This window comes from Prionailurus bengalensis, chromosome B4 (genome assembly GCF_016509475.1).
Source record: "Prionailurus bengalensis isolate Pbe53 chromosome B4, Fcat_Pben_1.1_paternal_pri, whole genome shotgun sequence".
NCBI classification, from domain to species: Eukaryota; Metazoa; Chordata; class Mammalia; order Carnivora; family Felidae; genus Prionailurus; species Prionailurus bengalensis.
In genome coordinates, this window is record NC_057358.1 from 139,171,165 (window position 1) to 139,187,083 (window position 15,919).

At 58.8% G+C, this 15,919-nt stretch overlaps 1 protein-coding gene across 2 annotated transcripts in view; it reads left to right on the top strand.

Annotated features, from left to right (window-relative positions):
- TBC1D22A (TBC1 domain family member 22A) overlaps window positions 1–15,919 on the top strand; it is a 326,492-nt gene that overhangs the window by 210,722 nt on the left and 99,851 nt on the right. The window contains exon 11 of one of the 2 annotated variants that reach the window (XM_043562938.1): window positions 6,005–6,399. The exons of the other annotated variant lie outside the window; for it this stretch is intronic. Within the exon in view, the coding sequence (XP_043418873.1) occupies window positions 6,005–6,384 (380 nt within the window). The 3' untranslated portion in view covers window positions 6,385–6,399. Of the gene's footprint in view, window positions 1–6,004; window positions 6,400–15,919 lie in introns of those variants that run through there. 2 annotated transcript variants of the gene reach the window in all.

A 15,919-nucleotide genomic window follows, 5' to 3' on the forward strand; every position in this document is an offset into this window, starting at 1 on the left:
ATGGTAACTTGAGATATTTTCCAAAAGTACCGAAATGCACCGGTTCACAGACTTAAGAGACCAGTGGATCCAGAGGAGAATTACTAATGGGAAAACTGCATCCTCATGAAGTTTAATGAAACTAAAGACAAAGTCGTAAAGCATCTGGAGAAAAGTTATTTTCTAAGAACGGCTATTTGAAAACTGACTTCTCAACAAAGATATGAGAAGATAGCCTCAACATGCTGCAAGAATGTAACTCTAGAGTCTTCATCCAGCCAGAATATCTGTCAGGAGTGAATTGGGAATTCCAGAAGGCCACCTACCTGCGCTGTTTTGCGCTACCTCTGAGAAACCATGTAAATCAACACGCGCAGCAAATAAAAGCACACACAAGCTACTCTTGCAGCAGAAGTAGAACTCAGATCCCCTGTAAGTGGGTAAATCATCGTCCAACCCCAGCCTATGGGGAGGGGCAGGTGGTCAGTGCGAGAAGTCTCTGGACAAAGGAGAGGGTTATGGCACCTCAGGAGAAAAAGAACCACCATGCCCTCTGCTTCTCCGGGACGATTAGATGTGAACTCTCACACACCGTGTATGAGTGCACGGCCTGGCTCCAGAGGCGCGTCGAGAACGCACATTGGCCAAGCCTCTAAAAATCCGGGTTGGGTGGAAGCCGAATGTCACTGTTACGGTCACGACAGGCTCACCGATACCTTGTGAACAAACAGCCTGTACATCTCAGCAGCCTAAACAGCGAGCGCATCCCTTGTGGCTTGGCCGGAGGTCCCGCGTTGTTTTCACTCTGGCACTCAGGCTGAGGCTCAGCCGCCATCAGGAGTGTTCTGCCCAGTTCCCGTGATGGAAGGAAAAGCATTCTGGGGCGGACTCACAGGTGCTTAATGCTTCAGGCAGTAAGTGGTTCCTACAGCTGTGCTGTGTTTCGTTGGCCGAACCAAGTCATGTGCCGTGACAAAAGTCAGGGGCAAAGGGAAGCGGAGAGCCCAGTGCCATGGTGGACAGAGACGCGCGTGCACCAGCACAGACGTGCCCACGGGCAGGAGCACGTGCCCTCAGCGTGTCTGTTCCCTGCTTACCACGTGATGTTTGTACGTAAAAGCAGAAGTTCACGCCAATTATTTAGAAATTTGCTGCTGTAATAACGAACAGAGGTTAACACTCGTGCAGTGAGAATCTCAGCACACGAAGCACCTTCGGGGATTTTTGCCACACCTCACACCTAGCATGTACGTGCATTTGAAAGAAATGTCACATTTTTGCGGCATATTCAGATGATGTGCCTTGTGCGTTTATTGTCCTTATGTCCATTACCTCTGATGTTAACTTGCGAGAGCCCACGATCTCCAGTGAACCCCACGTTCGGCCCCTGCGCCCTTCCAAAGGCTGCATTCAGAGCCCTGTGGCCGAAACCTGGGGGCAGCCGCACCGCGGGCTTTGTTGTCATGCATCTTTGTGTTGTAAGATGATATAATTTGTTTTTAATGTTTATTCATTTCTGAGTGAGAGAACACAAGCGGGTAAGCAGCAGAGAGAGAGAGAGAGAGAGAGAGGGAGACACAGAATCCGAAGCAGGCTCCGAGCCGTCAGCACAGAGCCTGACAAGAGGCTTGAACCACAAACTGTGAGATCATGACCTGAGCCAAAGTCGGCCGCTTAACCGACTGAGCCACCCAGGTGCCCCTGTCATAAGATGATATAAATGAAATTCTTGCCACATCTTTTGTTTAAAAATCTAAGGGAGAGCCTATGTCATTATTACAAAAGGAATATTTCTTTTTTTTTTTTTCAACGTTTATTTATTTTTGGGACAGAGAATGAACGGGGGAGGGGCAGAGAGAGAGGGAGACACAGAATCGGAAACAGGCTCCAGGCTCTGAGCCATCAGCCCAGAGCCTGACGCGGGGCTCGAACTCACGGACCGCGAGATCGTGACCTGGCTGAAGTCGGACGCTTAACCGACTGCGCCACCCAGGCGCCCCACAAAAGGAATATTTCAAGACACACAGCATTAGCAGGTTCTGGGTATGTCCGTGTTGGTTTTTTTCAGAAGACTTAAAATCAGATCCTAGAGAATTGCTTCATAGATTAGTGTCCCGTGGGGCGCAAAATGGGCACAGAAAGGGAAGCCAGGGGATCGTTCCTGGTGATGGGCTGGCCTTAGGACAGAGCCGGGACTGTCATCCGCCCTCCTGATGGCCCAGAACTCCTTGCTGTCCCCGGGGCCCTGGGTCTGCTTGGCTCTGCTCTGAAATTGTTTCCAGAGACAATAAACCCAAGAGGCCCCAGTGGGCCAGAAGGCGGAGAGAAATCTGGTCGTCATTCAGCCAGTCTGAGCCAAGATCTTCGGCAGATGTCGGCCCAGAGATTTCCATCTTTGGCGTTAGGCCTGTCTCCAGGCTGCCTGGGAAGGCCAGAGCCAGCCACCAGAAATGGCCCCGCTCTCGGCATTCTGATCCAGGCCATGCCTTCTTTCCTTTGGTGAAAAACAGATAAATCCTTCCTCCTACCTGGTCTCAGCAGTGCCAGATTGAGCACGTGAAAGTAAGCGCCCGGGTAAATTTGAATTTCACATAAATAATACCTTTTTTTTTTTTTTTTTAACTTTTTTTTTTAACTTTTTTTTTAATTTATTTTTGAGACAGAGAGAGACACAGCATGAACGGGGGAGGGGCAGAGAGAGAGGGAGACACAGAATCGGAAGCAGGCTCCAGGCTCTGGGCCATCAGCCCAGAGCCTGACGCGGGGCTCGAACTCACGGACCGTGAGATCGTGACCTGAGCTGAAGTCGGACTCTTAACCGACTGAGCCACCCAGGCGCCCCATAAATAATACCTTTTTTAGCATAAGCACGACACACACTGAAATTCAGATTTCCCTGGGCCGCCGGTACCTCCCCGGGCAGCTCTATGCCAGCTGAGCTCAGCGCGGGGCCACATCAGATCGAGACCCGGTCCCGAGCCCCGGGCTGCCTGTGCGGCTGGGGTCACTGGTGGTGGTGAGAAATCCTGCCTCACACAGGATATCTGGGCTCTCTGAAATTAAAGATACATGCGTGTGCTCTCGCACACACACGCCCTCACACGTACACACCTACGTCTCCCCCAGGTGTGGCTCCTTCCTGGCATGGTTACTGTGTCTGAAGCCAGTACTTTCCGGTTTTCTCTGGAGCCCCGCTGATGCTCAGCACACGTCCCCGTTGCCCGCCGTGTCAGAGGAGGGGCCGCTTTGTCCTCCGCCAGGAATCGTCCCCTGAGCCGTGAGCCGCCGCGCTCGCTGGACTTGACGCTGCAGGTGTGCTGATGCCGCCGGTCGCTGGGCCGTTTCCACACGCGGTTTTTCTCCTTCGTTAGGTTCGGTCGGTTTCTGACCCCCGAATTGGGATTCTCTGACAGGCCGATCTAGGAGCCCTGGACCGCCCCGTGAGTGAGCCCACCGTCGCGCAAGGGCTCACTGCCCTGGGGGTGCCGGGGTTTTCCTGTGCGGTCACCGTGGACGTGACCTTTCGAGATCCGCTGGCCCAGGGCTGTGCAGGACGCGTGCCGTGTTGACCCGTGTCAGTCGAGTACAGGTGATCTCGGGGAAGGCCCGGCCTCTCCGCCTTGGGTCGCTCAACGGGATTTGCCCCTCGTCCCCGCTGCTGCGATGTTCTGCCGGGAACAGCAACCGGACGTCCAGGTGCGGCTTCCAGACCCTTCACAGGTGGAACCAGCCCCCCTCCTCGAGCAGCTCCAGGCCGGCCCGGGCGGACCCTTTGCTTTCCGCCAGTCAGTGCACGTGGTCCCGGCTTCCGCTCCGCTCCTGGTTCTCGTCGTGGCCGTTGCCTGAAACCCTCTTCTCCCCCTGCGGCTTCTGTCCCCCGCAGCCAGGGTCCTAGCGCTCCCTCTGAGCACCACGCACACCGAAAGCGGCCACAGGAGACGGAAGGAGTTTGCTGCGTGGAGGGGGGCAGCCGGTGTGGAGTGAGTCAGGGAGCCGAGAGGGGGGCAGGTGACCAGTGCCCGGAGCCGGAGATCGTGGGGCGCAGCCTGGGAAGCGCTTTGTGAATCGTGTGCTCGGTGACCCCACGTGCCCGTCATGGAGCGGAGTCTGCAGGAGGCGCCCCCCTTGGGCCGGAGCCTGGAAAGTGTTGCTGACGGTCCCGGGAAGAGGCCATACCAGCCCAGGCCCAGGGCAGGCCTGAGCTCCTGGGTCCTACAGAACTTTCTCCTGTGAGCGCCTTCAGGTTTTGATCTGTCACTGAGTATTCTGAAGTGTGCCAGCACCGTGCCACCACCAGCCTGCTGTGCACAGGGCACTCCTGGGGGTGTGGACCGTGTGTCCAGAGTTCTCTGCAAGGTGTTCGTGCTGTGGCATGGGGGTTGATTGCTCCTGGTGGCAGTGGCCAAGTGTCACAGGACAGGCATGTTGTGTGAGCATGAGGGAGAGGCAGAGGGTCCCTGCCCCTTCCTCTTCAGATTCCAGCCAGAGGGACCGGAGGCCGATGGCCAGCGGGGTGTGGCTTTGTGAAAGGGGTCTTGGTCACTCCCGCAGTGGCTCCCCCACAGTGTTGGCCTGGGGACCCCGCCTGGGGCCTCTGCCTGGGGCCTGAGCCGGGATGGGTCTTCTCACCCTTTCCTTGGATCTCCTGTGGCCGGTTGGCGTGGGGGCTGGTCTGTAAAGCAGACCCCGTGCCCAGTTGACCGGTCCGCTCCCACAGACGGTCTCGGCACCTCACCTGGTCGGAAGCTGCAGCAAGGAGGGGGCCCGGATGGGCCGGGGTGGGGCGCGAGTCTGCAGGCCTGAGCCCAGAAGGCAGCCTGTCCTCCTGCCGGGGGCTTCCTGCATGAGAGCGGGAGCAGGGCGAGCCCTGGCGCTCTGAGTGGCCCGTCCCTGCCGTGGGCACACGGAAGCCCTTTGTTCGGGGCGTGGTTTTCGGTGTTTGGAGAGGAGCAGGCAAGCTGGGGCACGTGAGTGGGCGCATCCCCGGGGGTGAGCAGGCACACACGTCTTGGGGGGGTGGCATGCGGGCACACACCGAGTGGGCAGGTGGGCACAGCCCTGGGGGAGCAGGCTGACCTCCGACTGCAGGGTTGGACGGAAATCAGGTCCCAAAGTTTTGGTCCCCTGGCAAGGGGCAAATGCTGGTCCCGAGCAGCGTGGGAGGCCGGTAGAGGCCTGCGGGTTAGAACAGGAAGATGGGAGAGCCCCGTTGGGGCTTCTGGGAAAGAATGCTTGACCACCCCGGGTCCTCCTGACCGCTGGTTAGCAAGTGTGTGCCCTTGGCGGCTGACCGTCTCGGGCCCTGGCTCCGGCTCGTCCCCCACGAGCCCGCAGTGCGCCCGGACGTGGAGGCCCGTGTGCTGGAAGCCGCGTTGGGCGTCGGTGGCCACCATCCCCACTGCCATCTGTATTCACTGCCTCGCTGTGGTTAGGAGCGGATGGGCTGACGCTTCTTCGAGTGCTGGCAAGTGTGATGTGGGGGCTCCGCTTGGCCCCATTCACCTTGTGGGGCGGCCAAGGGCCCCGTGTGCACTGGGTCCCTGCGCGGGCCCCCGCGTCTGGTCCCTGGGAAGCCCGTTAGCGAGACGACACAGGCTGAACCCAGGAGACCGAGGGTGGCTGTGGCCATCAGTGTTTTTTAAATTGTACACTTCCGTCCCGAGGGAAGAAGATGCCAGAATGCGTCCTCAGAGAACGTGGGCATGGCTTCATCTGCTTGTACATTTCCCCTGTCCTCTGTGTTTTAATTTAGGGTAAATGTGATTTTAATGAAATTTCTCTGAAAGCTGTCTTGACTACATTGTAAGGTTAAAATTGACTTATTCTTTCAAGATAGAATTCAGTTACATCTAGTAAACTAGATTCGGCTTTATTACCATCCAAGTGAAAATATTTTTATTACTGCTACAAGGTAAGCAGTCGGAGAGCAGAGAATAAATCAACAGCGCGGCCCCGGCCGTGGAACCTTCGGCGTGCGACAGTGAAAAATAACAAACTTCCTCTCCCCCGCTCGCGTCCTCATTAGGCCCCGGGATGGCTGGTGTGAACATTCGCAATGATAGCGATATTTCACCGGAGACAAGGGAGCCTGGCGACCGGCAAAGCACACGTGTGGCGGCAGTGACATCGGATACGGGGGCCGTGTGTTCTCCCAGCGAGGCCGAGTGTGCCGCGTGGGGCCGCGTCCCTGTGCCCGTCTCCCTGGCTCGGGCCAGGACTCTGTCCCCGCACCTGCTGTCTAACTGGAGTATATGCCCGGGCTCTGCTTCAGCCTCTGTCACACACCTGAGCGGGGCCTCCGCGGTTGCTAATGGTGGCTGGTGTCTGTTTGGTGGCTGGCGTCTGTTCGGTGGCTGCCGTGGACCAGGCTACATCCTCGGGTTTTTACCTGTGTTACCGTATTGACTCCTCACAGTATCCTCCAAAGCAGTGGGGTACTGTCCCCGCTGTGAGAGCCGGGGCCCTCTCGGCCGCACCCGCCCCACAGGCTGGGTGAGCTCCGCCCAGCTCCGTGTCCCCTCCAGCGCTTCCTGTCCTCGGTTGGCACTCAACACAGAGAGCCGTCCCAGCTCTCCCATGTCGGGCCAGCAGTGTCCTGTGGGCCCAGAGTCCTGCCTGTCCCTGCCTGAGCCCCAGGATTTCCTCGGGAGCAGTAGCCTGCAGCCGTGCCATGGTGATGCCTGCCACCAGACCCCCCCCCCCCCCAACTCGCACGCGGCTCCTCTTAGGACTCCTGGCCAGCCATCTGGTGCCATCGGTGCCCCACCTGTCACGCCATCCCATGGAGGAGGTCGGAAAGTCTGCTGTGCTGTCTCTAAATAAAAAGTGGGTCCCTTCTCCTGGGTTTGAGCCTGTGCCGGAGTTCTTACCCAGAGATCCCAGCAGGCAGCACGATGCCCGGGTGCAGACCGTGCCCACCTCATGGTGGTGTATTGACGGATAAAGTGTTTCCTGTAGCATCTTGAACATGAGGGCTCCCGTGGTGTTGGAGGCTTTGAATTGCTTCCATGTGGTCTTAGGGTCGAACTCTTGGTTTGCAGAGTGGATGTTTGTGGGGCGGTGGGTGAGAGCGGTCTCTGGGTGCTTATGTACTCACGGGTCTTCCCTGTGGCTCTCGTTCTGCCTGAGACTCTCCAGTCCCTGTCCTTCCCTTTAACTCACGGAAGGGGGATCTGGGGTGTGGACAGGCTCCGTAATTTGTGCCGCACGACCGCAGTGTAATTGACTGCTGCTGATGTGACAGGAAAATACTGGGTGTGTGGCACAAGTGACTGGGTAAGAGCTGACTGTCTCGTGATCATTGAGGTTTGTGTCGCTCGATGTAAACGTCCCCCCAGTGGACGGAGCCAGGCCCTTGCTTTCCTGTGACCTGCTGGCCCCTTGGATTTATTGGCTTCTCCCGCTAATTGACCATCATGCTGGCTGCAGGGACGGTGCTTTCTCTTTGGAGGACCCTTGATGTGATAGATTTCCCACCACCCCCAGAGGTTGTCAGTTTCATCAGGGGAGGGGCACCTGCCAGAACTTTGAAATACTGAGCACCACCGTGAGACACGGGAGCCAAGTGGCCCAGGGACTCAGAGGGTCCCTGAGCTCCCAGCCCCACAGCTGTCACAGCTGGAGACCAGGCAGGTGCTGGACCTCCTCTGCTCTGCCCTCACCTGCACCTGCCAGCTGTAGGTCCCAGCCCCCCCCCCCCCCCCCCCCCCCCCCCCCCCCCCCCCCCCCCCCCCCCCACCCCCCCCCCCCCCCCCGTCCCACCGCTGTTGTCTCTGGACCTTGGATTTGGGCCTGTAGCCCCCCCTGCCATCTCCTGGGCTGCAGTGATGTGTCGGGAGAATGGGGCTGCAGACTTGTCACTTGGGGACCCTCTGTGACCCCTTCTGGCTTCCTGCTCTCTGTCCCAAAACCTTGCTGCCTCCGGCCCTGTGTGTTTTCCTTCCCATTTAAGTTTGTTTTCAGGTGCTCCCCCTGAATAGGTAGAGAGGGATTTACTTTCTTAGAACTAAGGGACACCTCTCCTCCCACGTTTGGACTGCAGCGGCCCAAGAGGGTCTTGGAACCAGTGACCTGAGAACAGAGGAGTTAGCTTATTTTTAAAGATCCTCCTCAATGTGTGGGTAGGTTTTGACAGCCGAGGGCACGAGGGCATTCTGTCCTGTGTTAGAAGTTGCTCTGGGAGTTCTTTCTTCCAGGCCTGCCCTCAGCACGGAGTCACAAGGCCCTTCCTGTGCGGGGCGGGGGGGGGGGGGGCCCGAGATCATGTGGCCACACCACCCAGCCCGCCTTATGGCCCCTGGAAGCCATCGCCACCCCGATGTTGGCCAGGCTAAGTGAGGTTGGGCCAGGGAGGGGTCTACAGCTGTGTTTTCAGCCTCCCTTTCAGGGGACAGTGGAGGCCGAGCCGACGTGGCGGCCTGAGAGACGCCGTCTCTGTCTGTTTTGTGCTGTCTCTGTGGCTTTCCCAGGCCTTTCCTTCCCGGAACCCCTCGGAGGTGCTGTCACTGGATCACCAGCATCGCCATCAGCGTCATACTCTCAGCCGCTCGAGCGGGGAGCGTGTTTACACCGGGAGGCGGTGATGGCCAGCCAGTGTGTAATGAGATGCAGGCACGTGAGGCCTTCTGAGCTCATGATTTAGATGCTTTTCTCCTTAATGATGATATCTTTGTGACCCCGCATCCTGAGATTGATGTTCCGGGTTTATTGCCAAACTGAGACTAGTTAATTAAATTGTAAGTAGAGACTTCCAAATACAGCGATTCTCCTTGACCTTAAGAAGAAAAAGTTGTCTTGTTTTGAATGTAGGCCATCAAATCTGGTTTTGAAATGATTCCCCAAAGTCATTTTTGTTCGTGGTTACGGGTTGCTGGGGAACGGGAGTGGTTTTATGTCCCTTACTGTAACGGACCAGCATCCCTCTCAAAACCGGGACCGGAGGCAGCCCTGTGGCGGGGCATTTCCCCGCAGGCTGGACGAGGACCACGGTGGAGGCCACCTTCGCCACCAGCTCTTCCATAAACGGCAGTGGAGCACTTCCTGTCTTTACTCTCCGTGTCCCCCGCCCAACCCCCCCGGGGCCTCCACGCTCGGCCGTGGGTCCCTGGTGGGCCCAGCCTTCAGGGCCGGGTGCTTCCCCGTGTGCCCTGTGCCCCCTCTCGGCCACGCGCCCCTGTTACCGCACGGGACGGTGCAGGTGAGTATGTGCCTGCAGCTCACAGCTCAGACCTCCCCCCCCCGCTCTGCCGGGTCCCCCCCGTCCGAACCCTGGCTTCACCTCTGTGGAGGAGGTCCTTCTGCGTTCTGGACTGCAGGGCAGGATGGGGAGGGGCGGGGGCTGCTGCCAGGCAGGGGGCGTGCAGGCCTGGGGCCATCCAGCAGCTTCTTACGGACGCACACCCTGTGTTGAAGGCCACCGCTCCCGGGCTGCCGGGTGATCCGTGCCGAGCAAACCGCTTCCTGCTTTCTGCAGCGCTGGCGTGGGCTTGAGCTTCTCAGGTCCCCTGGGGAGACGCCGCTTGTGTGTTTCCGTCTCCTTCCTCAGATATTTCTTTCTGTCCCTTCTCTTGTACTTGCGTATTGGCCACCTTCTGTCACCGTGAGGTCCTGGCAGGAGGAGGGGTGGATGCAGGTGCTACTGTCGTCCTGGTCCCGGACGGAGTGCCCTCGCTCGGCTGCCCCCCGCATCTGGCCAGGTGTGCCCTCAGAGGGCTCACCGCTCACTCAGCTCTGCCTGGGTCCCCAGCGCGCTGCTGAGCAGTGCACGCTCCGTATCCCGTTCGTTCCTGGCGGCCGGTGAGGTGGGAACTGACAGTGTCTCCACGTGACCGTTGGGGAAACAGGGAGGAGCGTCGAGTCTGGGCCACGCAGATGAAGGGTGGGGCCTGTTGAGTTTGGACCCCTCAGGTGTTGCCCTGTGGCCGGTGAGGCGCCATGGGTGTGCGTGTGACGGCTCCAGTCTCTGGGTTCTGCCGGGAGAGGCGCCCCCCCCCCCCCCCCCCCCCGCCAACAAGGGTGAGCCGTGTGCCGTGGGTGTGTATAACTGGGATCCTGGGGCGCTGCAGCCCCTGCCCCGTGGGCACATGCTGGCACAGGGCAGGAAGGTGTGGACCAACGGTTCCCCCCGTAACGCGATCGTGCCAGGGACGTTGGAGGTGCGGCAGGTCGTTGCACGGCGGAGGGGAGACGCGGCCTTTCTGGGCGTTCCAGGACTTTGCCGTTTCTGAAACGGGCACGTTCGGGTTTGTTGCTTGTTTGTTTTCTTTCCAGGGTGTCTGTTGTTCTGAGCTATTCTGTTGCTTCCTGGTGCCGACACTCAGATTTTGGCAGGAATCCGTAGACGTGTCGGAGGGAGCTTCTGGGGACACGCGGGGCAGGCCGTCCCGTGTCCAGCGACCTTCACTTTGGTCGCGGGCTGAACGGGTGTCTGCCAGGGTGCCATGAGCTCACACTTCTGTTTGTGGTGAGAAGTGACCGGCGAGGAGACCCGGACAGCGCGGCTCTCCCTCCGGCCCCGGACCTTTCCGCGGTGCTTTGGGTGCCTGTAGGTGAGGATTCGTTTGGGCCGGTCACCACCGGGGCTGCTGGCTCGTCCGCTTTCCTGCATTCGCTGGTTGCCCTCTTGCCGTAAGGAGAAGCTGTCCTCTTTCTCCCGTGTGTGTGTGTTTGAGCTCGGGGATCCTGTGTTCCGCCAGCTTGCAGGTGTGTCCCATAATAAATGATTTTGATGCTCAGAATTTCCCAGCTTGTTGTAGGAGGTCCTTTGGGAAACATCCCCCTGAATAGGAGGGGACCACAGAGGAGCTCCAGCGTGGGAAACCATGTTTTATGTGAGCACCCCGTGAGCGTGTCCGCTGGCCGTTGGGGGGGGGGACCTGGGGTGCTGTGGCTGGTGAGGGAGGGTCGTCTCTGCGCCGGCGTTGGTGGGGGGGTTGGTGCTGTGGCCATGTCTCCAGCGGCTGGCGGCAGGCACGAAAGGTGCTCCCCGAGAGCCTGGGGGACGGGGTCCGCGGGTGTCTTCTGAGAGGAAGGGTGGGGGCGGCTGTGGGCACCCCCTCTGCCCGCGGCTGGTGTCCCGGAGGCAGTGGGTGTCAGGGCACAGGGAGTGACACAAGGGACCATTCACGTTTCTGTGTCACTGGTAAGAGAGCAGAGAGTAAACTGCAGCTAGCTCCTCCTCGAGGCAGTGGCAGGAAGCTAGCATTTTTCGGTTATCTGGGGTAGGTTTCCGGTGCTAGGAACAGGGGCAGACTCCTTCTGTGGAGGGGATGAAGGGCCTCTTAGGGCTTTCACTACGATGATGGATAAAACCCTCCCTGGAACGTATCTTCTTTGACAAAGTCATTTTAGACACATTCTGGCTATTTTTTAAGAAAGGGTATGGGGGCGCCTGGGTGGCTCAGTCGGTTAAGCGTCCGTCTTCGGCTCAGGTCACGATCTCGCGGTCCATGAGTTCGAGCCCCACATCGGGCTCTGGGCTGACGGCTCGGAGCCTGGAGCCTGCTTCCGATTCTGTGTCTCCCTCTCTCTCTGCCCCTCCCCCGTTCATGCTCTGTCTCTCTCTGTCTCAGAAATAAATAAACGTAAAAAAAAAAATTAAAAAAAAAAAGAAAGGGTATGGAAGTTAAGTGCTTAGGTAAATTTGGCCTGCTTGTTGTATATCTGCTAGTGTTCTTTTACCAAGTTCACTGCTTAGTACCTCGGCAGCTTTGGGGTTGTTCACGAATACTGAAACAGAACAGAGCAGACGCAGCCCTCGAGCCAGCGCCGTGTCAGGGCAGAAAATCAGCCCCTGACGCCAAAATCAGACTGTTCTCCGCACGCCCCTGCTTCCCGGCGACCGCGGGCTCCTGGCCTGGGCACCAAGCTGTGTCCAGCGCCATTCCTGGGAGGCTCAGGGGCCGGGCAGGCCAGAGCAGGGCCGCCCCCCAGGGCCGTCGTGGGCTCCTGGGCACGGCGACGAGGGCCAGGCATGGTGACGCCGTGGCTGGTCTTCTTGCTGATCTGGGCCGTGTGGTTCCAGCTTAGTAACGTGGCTGCAGTCACAGACCCTCAGCCCTGGGGGTGGTTTGGGGAGGTGGCCTCCTCCCGTATTCCGTCTGCGCCAGCGCCCTGGGCTCGGCCAAGGCTGCTCGCCTCCCGGCAGCTGTCATGCCTCAGGTGTGGTTTATTTTATTTTATTTTATTTTATTTTATTTTATTTTATCTTACTTTATTTTATTTTATTTATTTTATTTTAAGTATTTTTAAAAAGTGTTTATTTTAATTTTGAGAAAGAGAGAGCAGAGAGGAGGAAGGGACACAGAGGACCTGAAGTGGGCTCTGTGCTGACATAGAGAGCCCGATGTGGAGCTTGAACTTGTGACCTGTGAGATCATGGCCCAAACTGAAGTCAGACGCGTCACTGACTGAGCCACCCAGGCATCGCCTCAGGTGCGGTTCTGACCGTCATCTGGGGACGTCCACGACCCTGCATGAACACTGTGGGCTGCCGTTTCAATGGAGTCTGGTGACACTTGGTGGGTGTCCGCCTCAGGAGGCGCGGAGGAGGCACGCTGGATATCAGGCTTCGGTTCTAGATGCGCTTGAACCGGGACACGGGTGCAGCCTGGCGACGTTGCCTCGGTGTCTCCCGCCCACGGGTTGTCGGCATGAGCGGTGGCCTTGGCGGTGGGCTGGGACAGGGAGCCGGAATCGTGTGTGCACGAGCGTGGACACTGGGCCCCGAGGCCCCGGTCCCTCACCTGTGTGTACGTGGAGGGCGCGAGCACGCGACATGCTTGGCTGTCTGTCCTCCCCCCTCCCTCCTCCTGGCTCTGCACCACTTCCCGTGGACATCGGCAGCCCGTGTGCTCCTCAGACACTAACTGCCCTCACGGTCCCGGTCAGCGCCCCTCCCCGCCTGGTGCGCACGTTCTAACGTGGGGAGGCAGCGCCGAGGCCGCGTCACTGAGCCCAACGAGTGGCCGCCCAGCGAGCTGAGCACCTCAGCCCGGCTCCCTTCTCTCCCCAGGGCTCCAGGGGACCGGCTGTTCCTCTGAATGGGGACACAGCTGACTTCACACACTCGGCAGGTGTCTGTGAAATGTCCTCTGTGTGCCGCGTTCGGGTGTAGGCGGGTGGGTTAGCGTCCTTTGTTGGGGAACTTGACCCGGTTAGACGGCGGACTGAGAGAACAACCTCGCACAGCCAGCTTCCTGGTTCTCGCGAGCGGTCGGAGGGGCGTCGGGGGGCCTTGCGGGAGGCGGACGCCGGCCCAGGCCTGCAGGGGTGTCTGCTGTAGTGAGCGAGGGGAGGGCGGTGAGCGGCCACAGAGGCGCGTGGGGACCTGTAGGCGGTCGCGTGGGCAGAGGGGATGGCGCGGGGGCCATGGCGAAGACGGCGCAGGCAGGGCGCGTGGCAGCGGGCCTGTGCCGGCCCGGAGAGCCAGTGTGCGTTCCCTCCCGGCTCTGGGCTTGGAGGCGCTACGTCACCACGCGGCCATGGCAGAGAGCCTACAGATCGGGGCCTCTTACCCCGAGAGCCTGTCCTTTACCGCGTGATACACCCCCAATGTGGGCGAAGAAAGGGAGCCAGCTCAGGACCTTGGCCCCTTCAGAAGATGTTTTCGCTCCACGGGGAGCTGTTGAAAGGTTTCACGGAGTGGAGGAATGTCATTAGGATCGTGCCAGGAATGTGGGGGTTGATGGAGTTGGGGATGACCAGTTGGCCGTCTTCCCTGTGGCTAACTGGACTGCGGTTCCCGCACGTATGCTGTGGGTTGCATCCCGCTACCTTTAAACGTACACGTTAGATTACGGACCGTTGATTGTCTTTCATTTATTCTGAGAGACAGAGAGTGAGTGGGGAGGGGCAGAGAGAGAGAGAGAGAGAGAGAGGGAGAGAGGGGGAGGATCCCAAGCAGGCTCCGCACTGTGAGCGTGAAGCCCCACATGGGGCTCGAACTCATGAACCGTGAGATCGTGACCTGAGCCGAAACCAAGAGCCAGATGCTTAACCTACTGAGCCCGCCAGGCACCCCATGAGCTATTAATTTTTAAAGTGTTTGAGTGAGACTACCTGTGCTCTGCTGTTTTTTTTTTCTTGGTAAGAGTATGAGCCAGAATAAATATGTTGTGCTTATATATGTCTTTTGCTTGTATTTTCTTATGTATTCGTGTCTCTATCCAAAGGCGTAGAAGGAAATGCCTTCTTTTCCTCAGAACAAGTCAGTTTCCTCCACTAGATTCTGGTCCTCAGTGCTGGCTTATGACAGGGCAAGTATCTGGGCCCTAGAGCTTGCCTTGGAAAGGGCTTTTCCCAGAGGTATGCTAGGATCATCCATTCTATCCATCGTTCCCTTCGCCTGCTGATTAGCCTCCTGCATTTTGTCCTCTCTCCCTGTTCCGTCCACTCACCCGGCATGTAACCATCCATCCAGCCATCCGTCCACGGGAGTTCGACGAGCTCATCCATGAACTGGGAGTTCGATGAGCTCCCCAGTCGAACAGGTGAGATGGCCATGACAGCCACGACGGCCACTAGAGTGCCGTCTGTCTCCTCGCGAGGTCTGTGGGCGACCCGGCGGGGTGCTGAGGTGGGGGAGGTCAGAAGAGGCTTTGGGAGGGCCGTGGTGCTTGAGCTGCGTCTCAAACGTGGGCAGGCACGGACCGCTCACCAGCCTGGGCGCGGGGGCTCGCGGATCGTGGTCAGAACTCCGGTGCTTTCGTGGCAGGTTCTCGGTCTTAAAATGCACCGTGGTGGACCGAGTACTGAAGCTCCTCGTCTTCAGCTTCCTTGGGTCTCGTCAGGCTTTCCTTACATATTGCTGACGAGACGGTTTGCAAACTGTTTATGAGCTGAGTGCTCATTCAGCTCAGAGTTTATTTCTTCTCTGCTCTCTGCCCCCTTTGAGACAGGGCCTTGCCCCTTGGCTTGGAGGGGGAGGGCGAGGAGAACCTTCCCTTCTTTCCTGACTCACTGCCACGGCTAGGTTACCGAACTGCAGTGGAGGGCAGCCCTGGCCCTCCTCCTCGCTGCCCTGCTGGGAAGGGGATGTGGGGGCTGGTGTGCCGTAGGCTCCGACGGGTTTGCTCCTGGCCAAGGCAAGTGCGGTGAGTGCGCGTGGTGGACGGGTCCTACGGTGACTCCCGGGGAGCCTGCCTGCTTGTATCCACACCTCTGTGTGATCCCTGCTCCTGGGTTTGGGCGAATCATGTGTCTCGACAGAGTATGGGGTGGTGGGCTATCAGCCTGTGGTTACGTGACATCACGTAAGACTCCATTTGAGCAGACTCACTAGAGACTTTGCTTTTGCTCTTGAAGCCCGCGGCCAGTCGGAGAAGCTCACGTGGCAGGGCCGTGTGGGTGGCCTCTGGCTGACGGCCAGCAAAGAGCCGGGTCCTGAGTCATAGCCCTGCAAGGGAATGGATTCTGCCAGCACCCTGAAATAACTTGGAGGTGGGTGCTGCTTTGGTTGGGACTCCGGACGAGAGCGTGGCCTTGTGTAGCTTTGGAAAGCCCCGAGTGGCGGAGCCTGCCAGGTCCTCTCTGGACTCCAGAGCCACAGGGGCCGTGAGATGACAGATGTGCGCTGTTTCCAACGGGTGAGCGTGTGGGGGTTTGTTACGGAATCAGGAAACTAACGCAGTGAGCAAAGAAGCAGTCCCGTGGGCTCCCTTCCCCCACCTTCCCTGCAGCGCTGGGATTGAGGGCCCGTCTCCCTCACTTCTGGCTGGCTCTGTGCCCCACTTCCCCTCTGTCGTGGGCCTGGGAGCCCAGAGACCCTCCCGGAGGCTTTGTGCTGCCTCGACTGCGGGGGCCAGGCCCGGCACCCCCTGTTGGCCCATCACATCTCGGATGGAACCCGGGGCGGGTGCTCTTCCTCAGTGTCCTCACCGTGTCCCCATCTAGAGCCCCGTACGCGTGTTGGGTGGGACGCGGCCAGGCCCCTCCAGCTCCC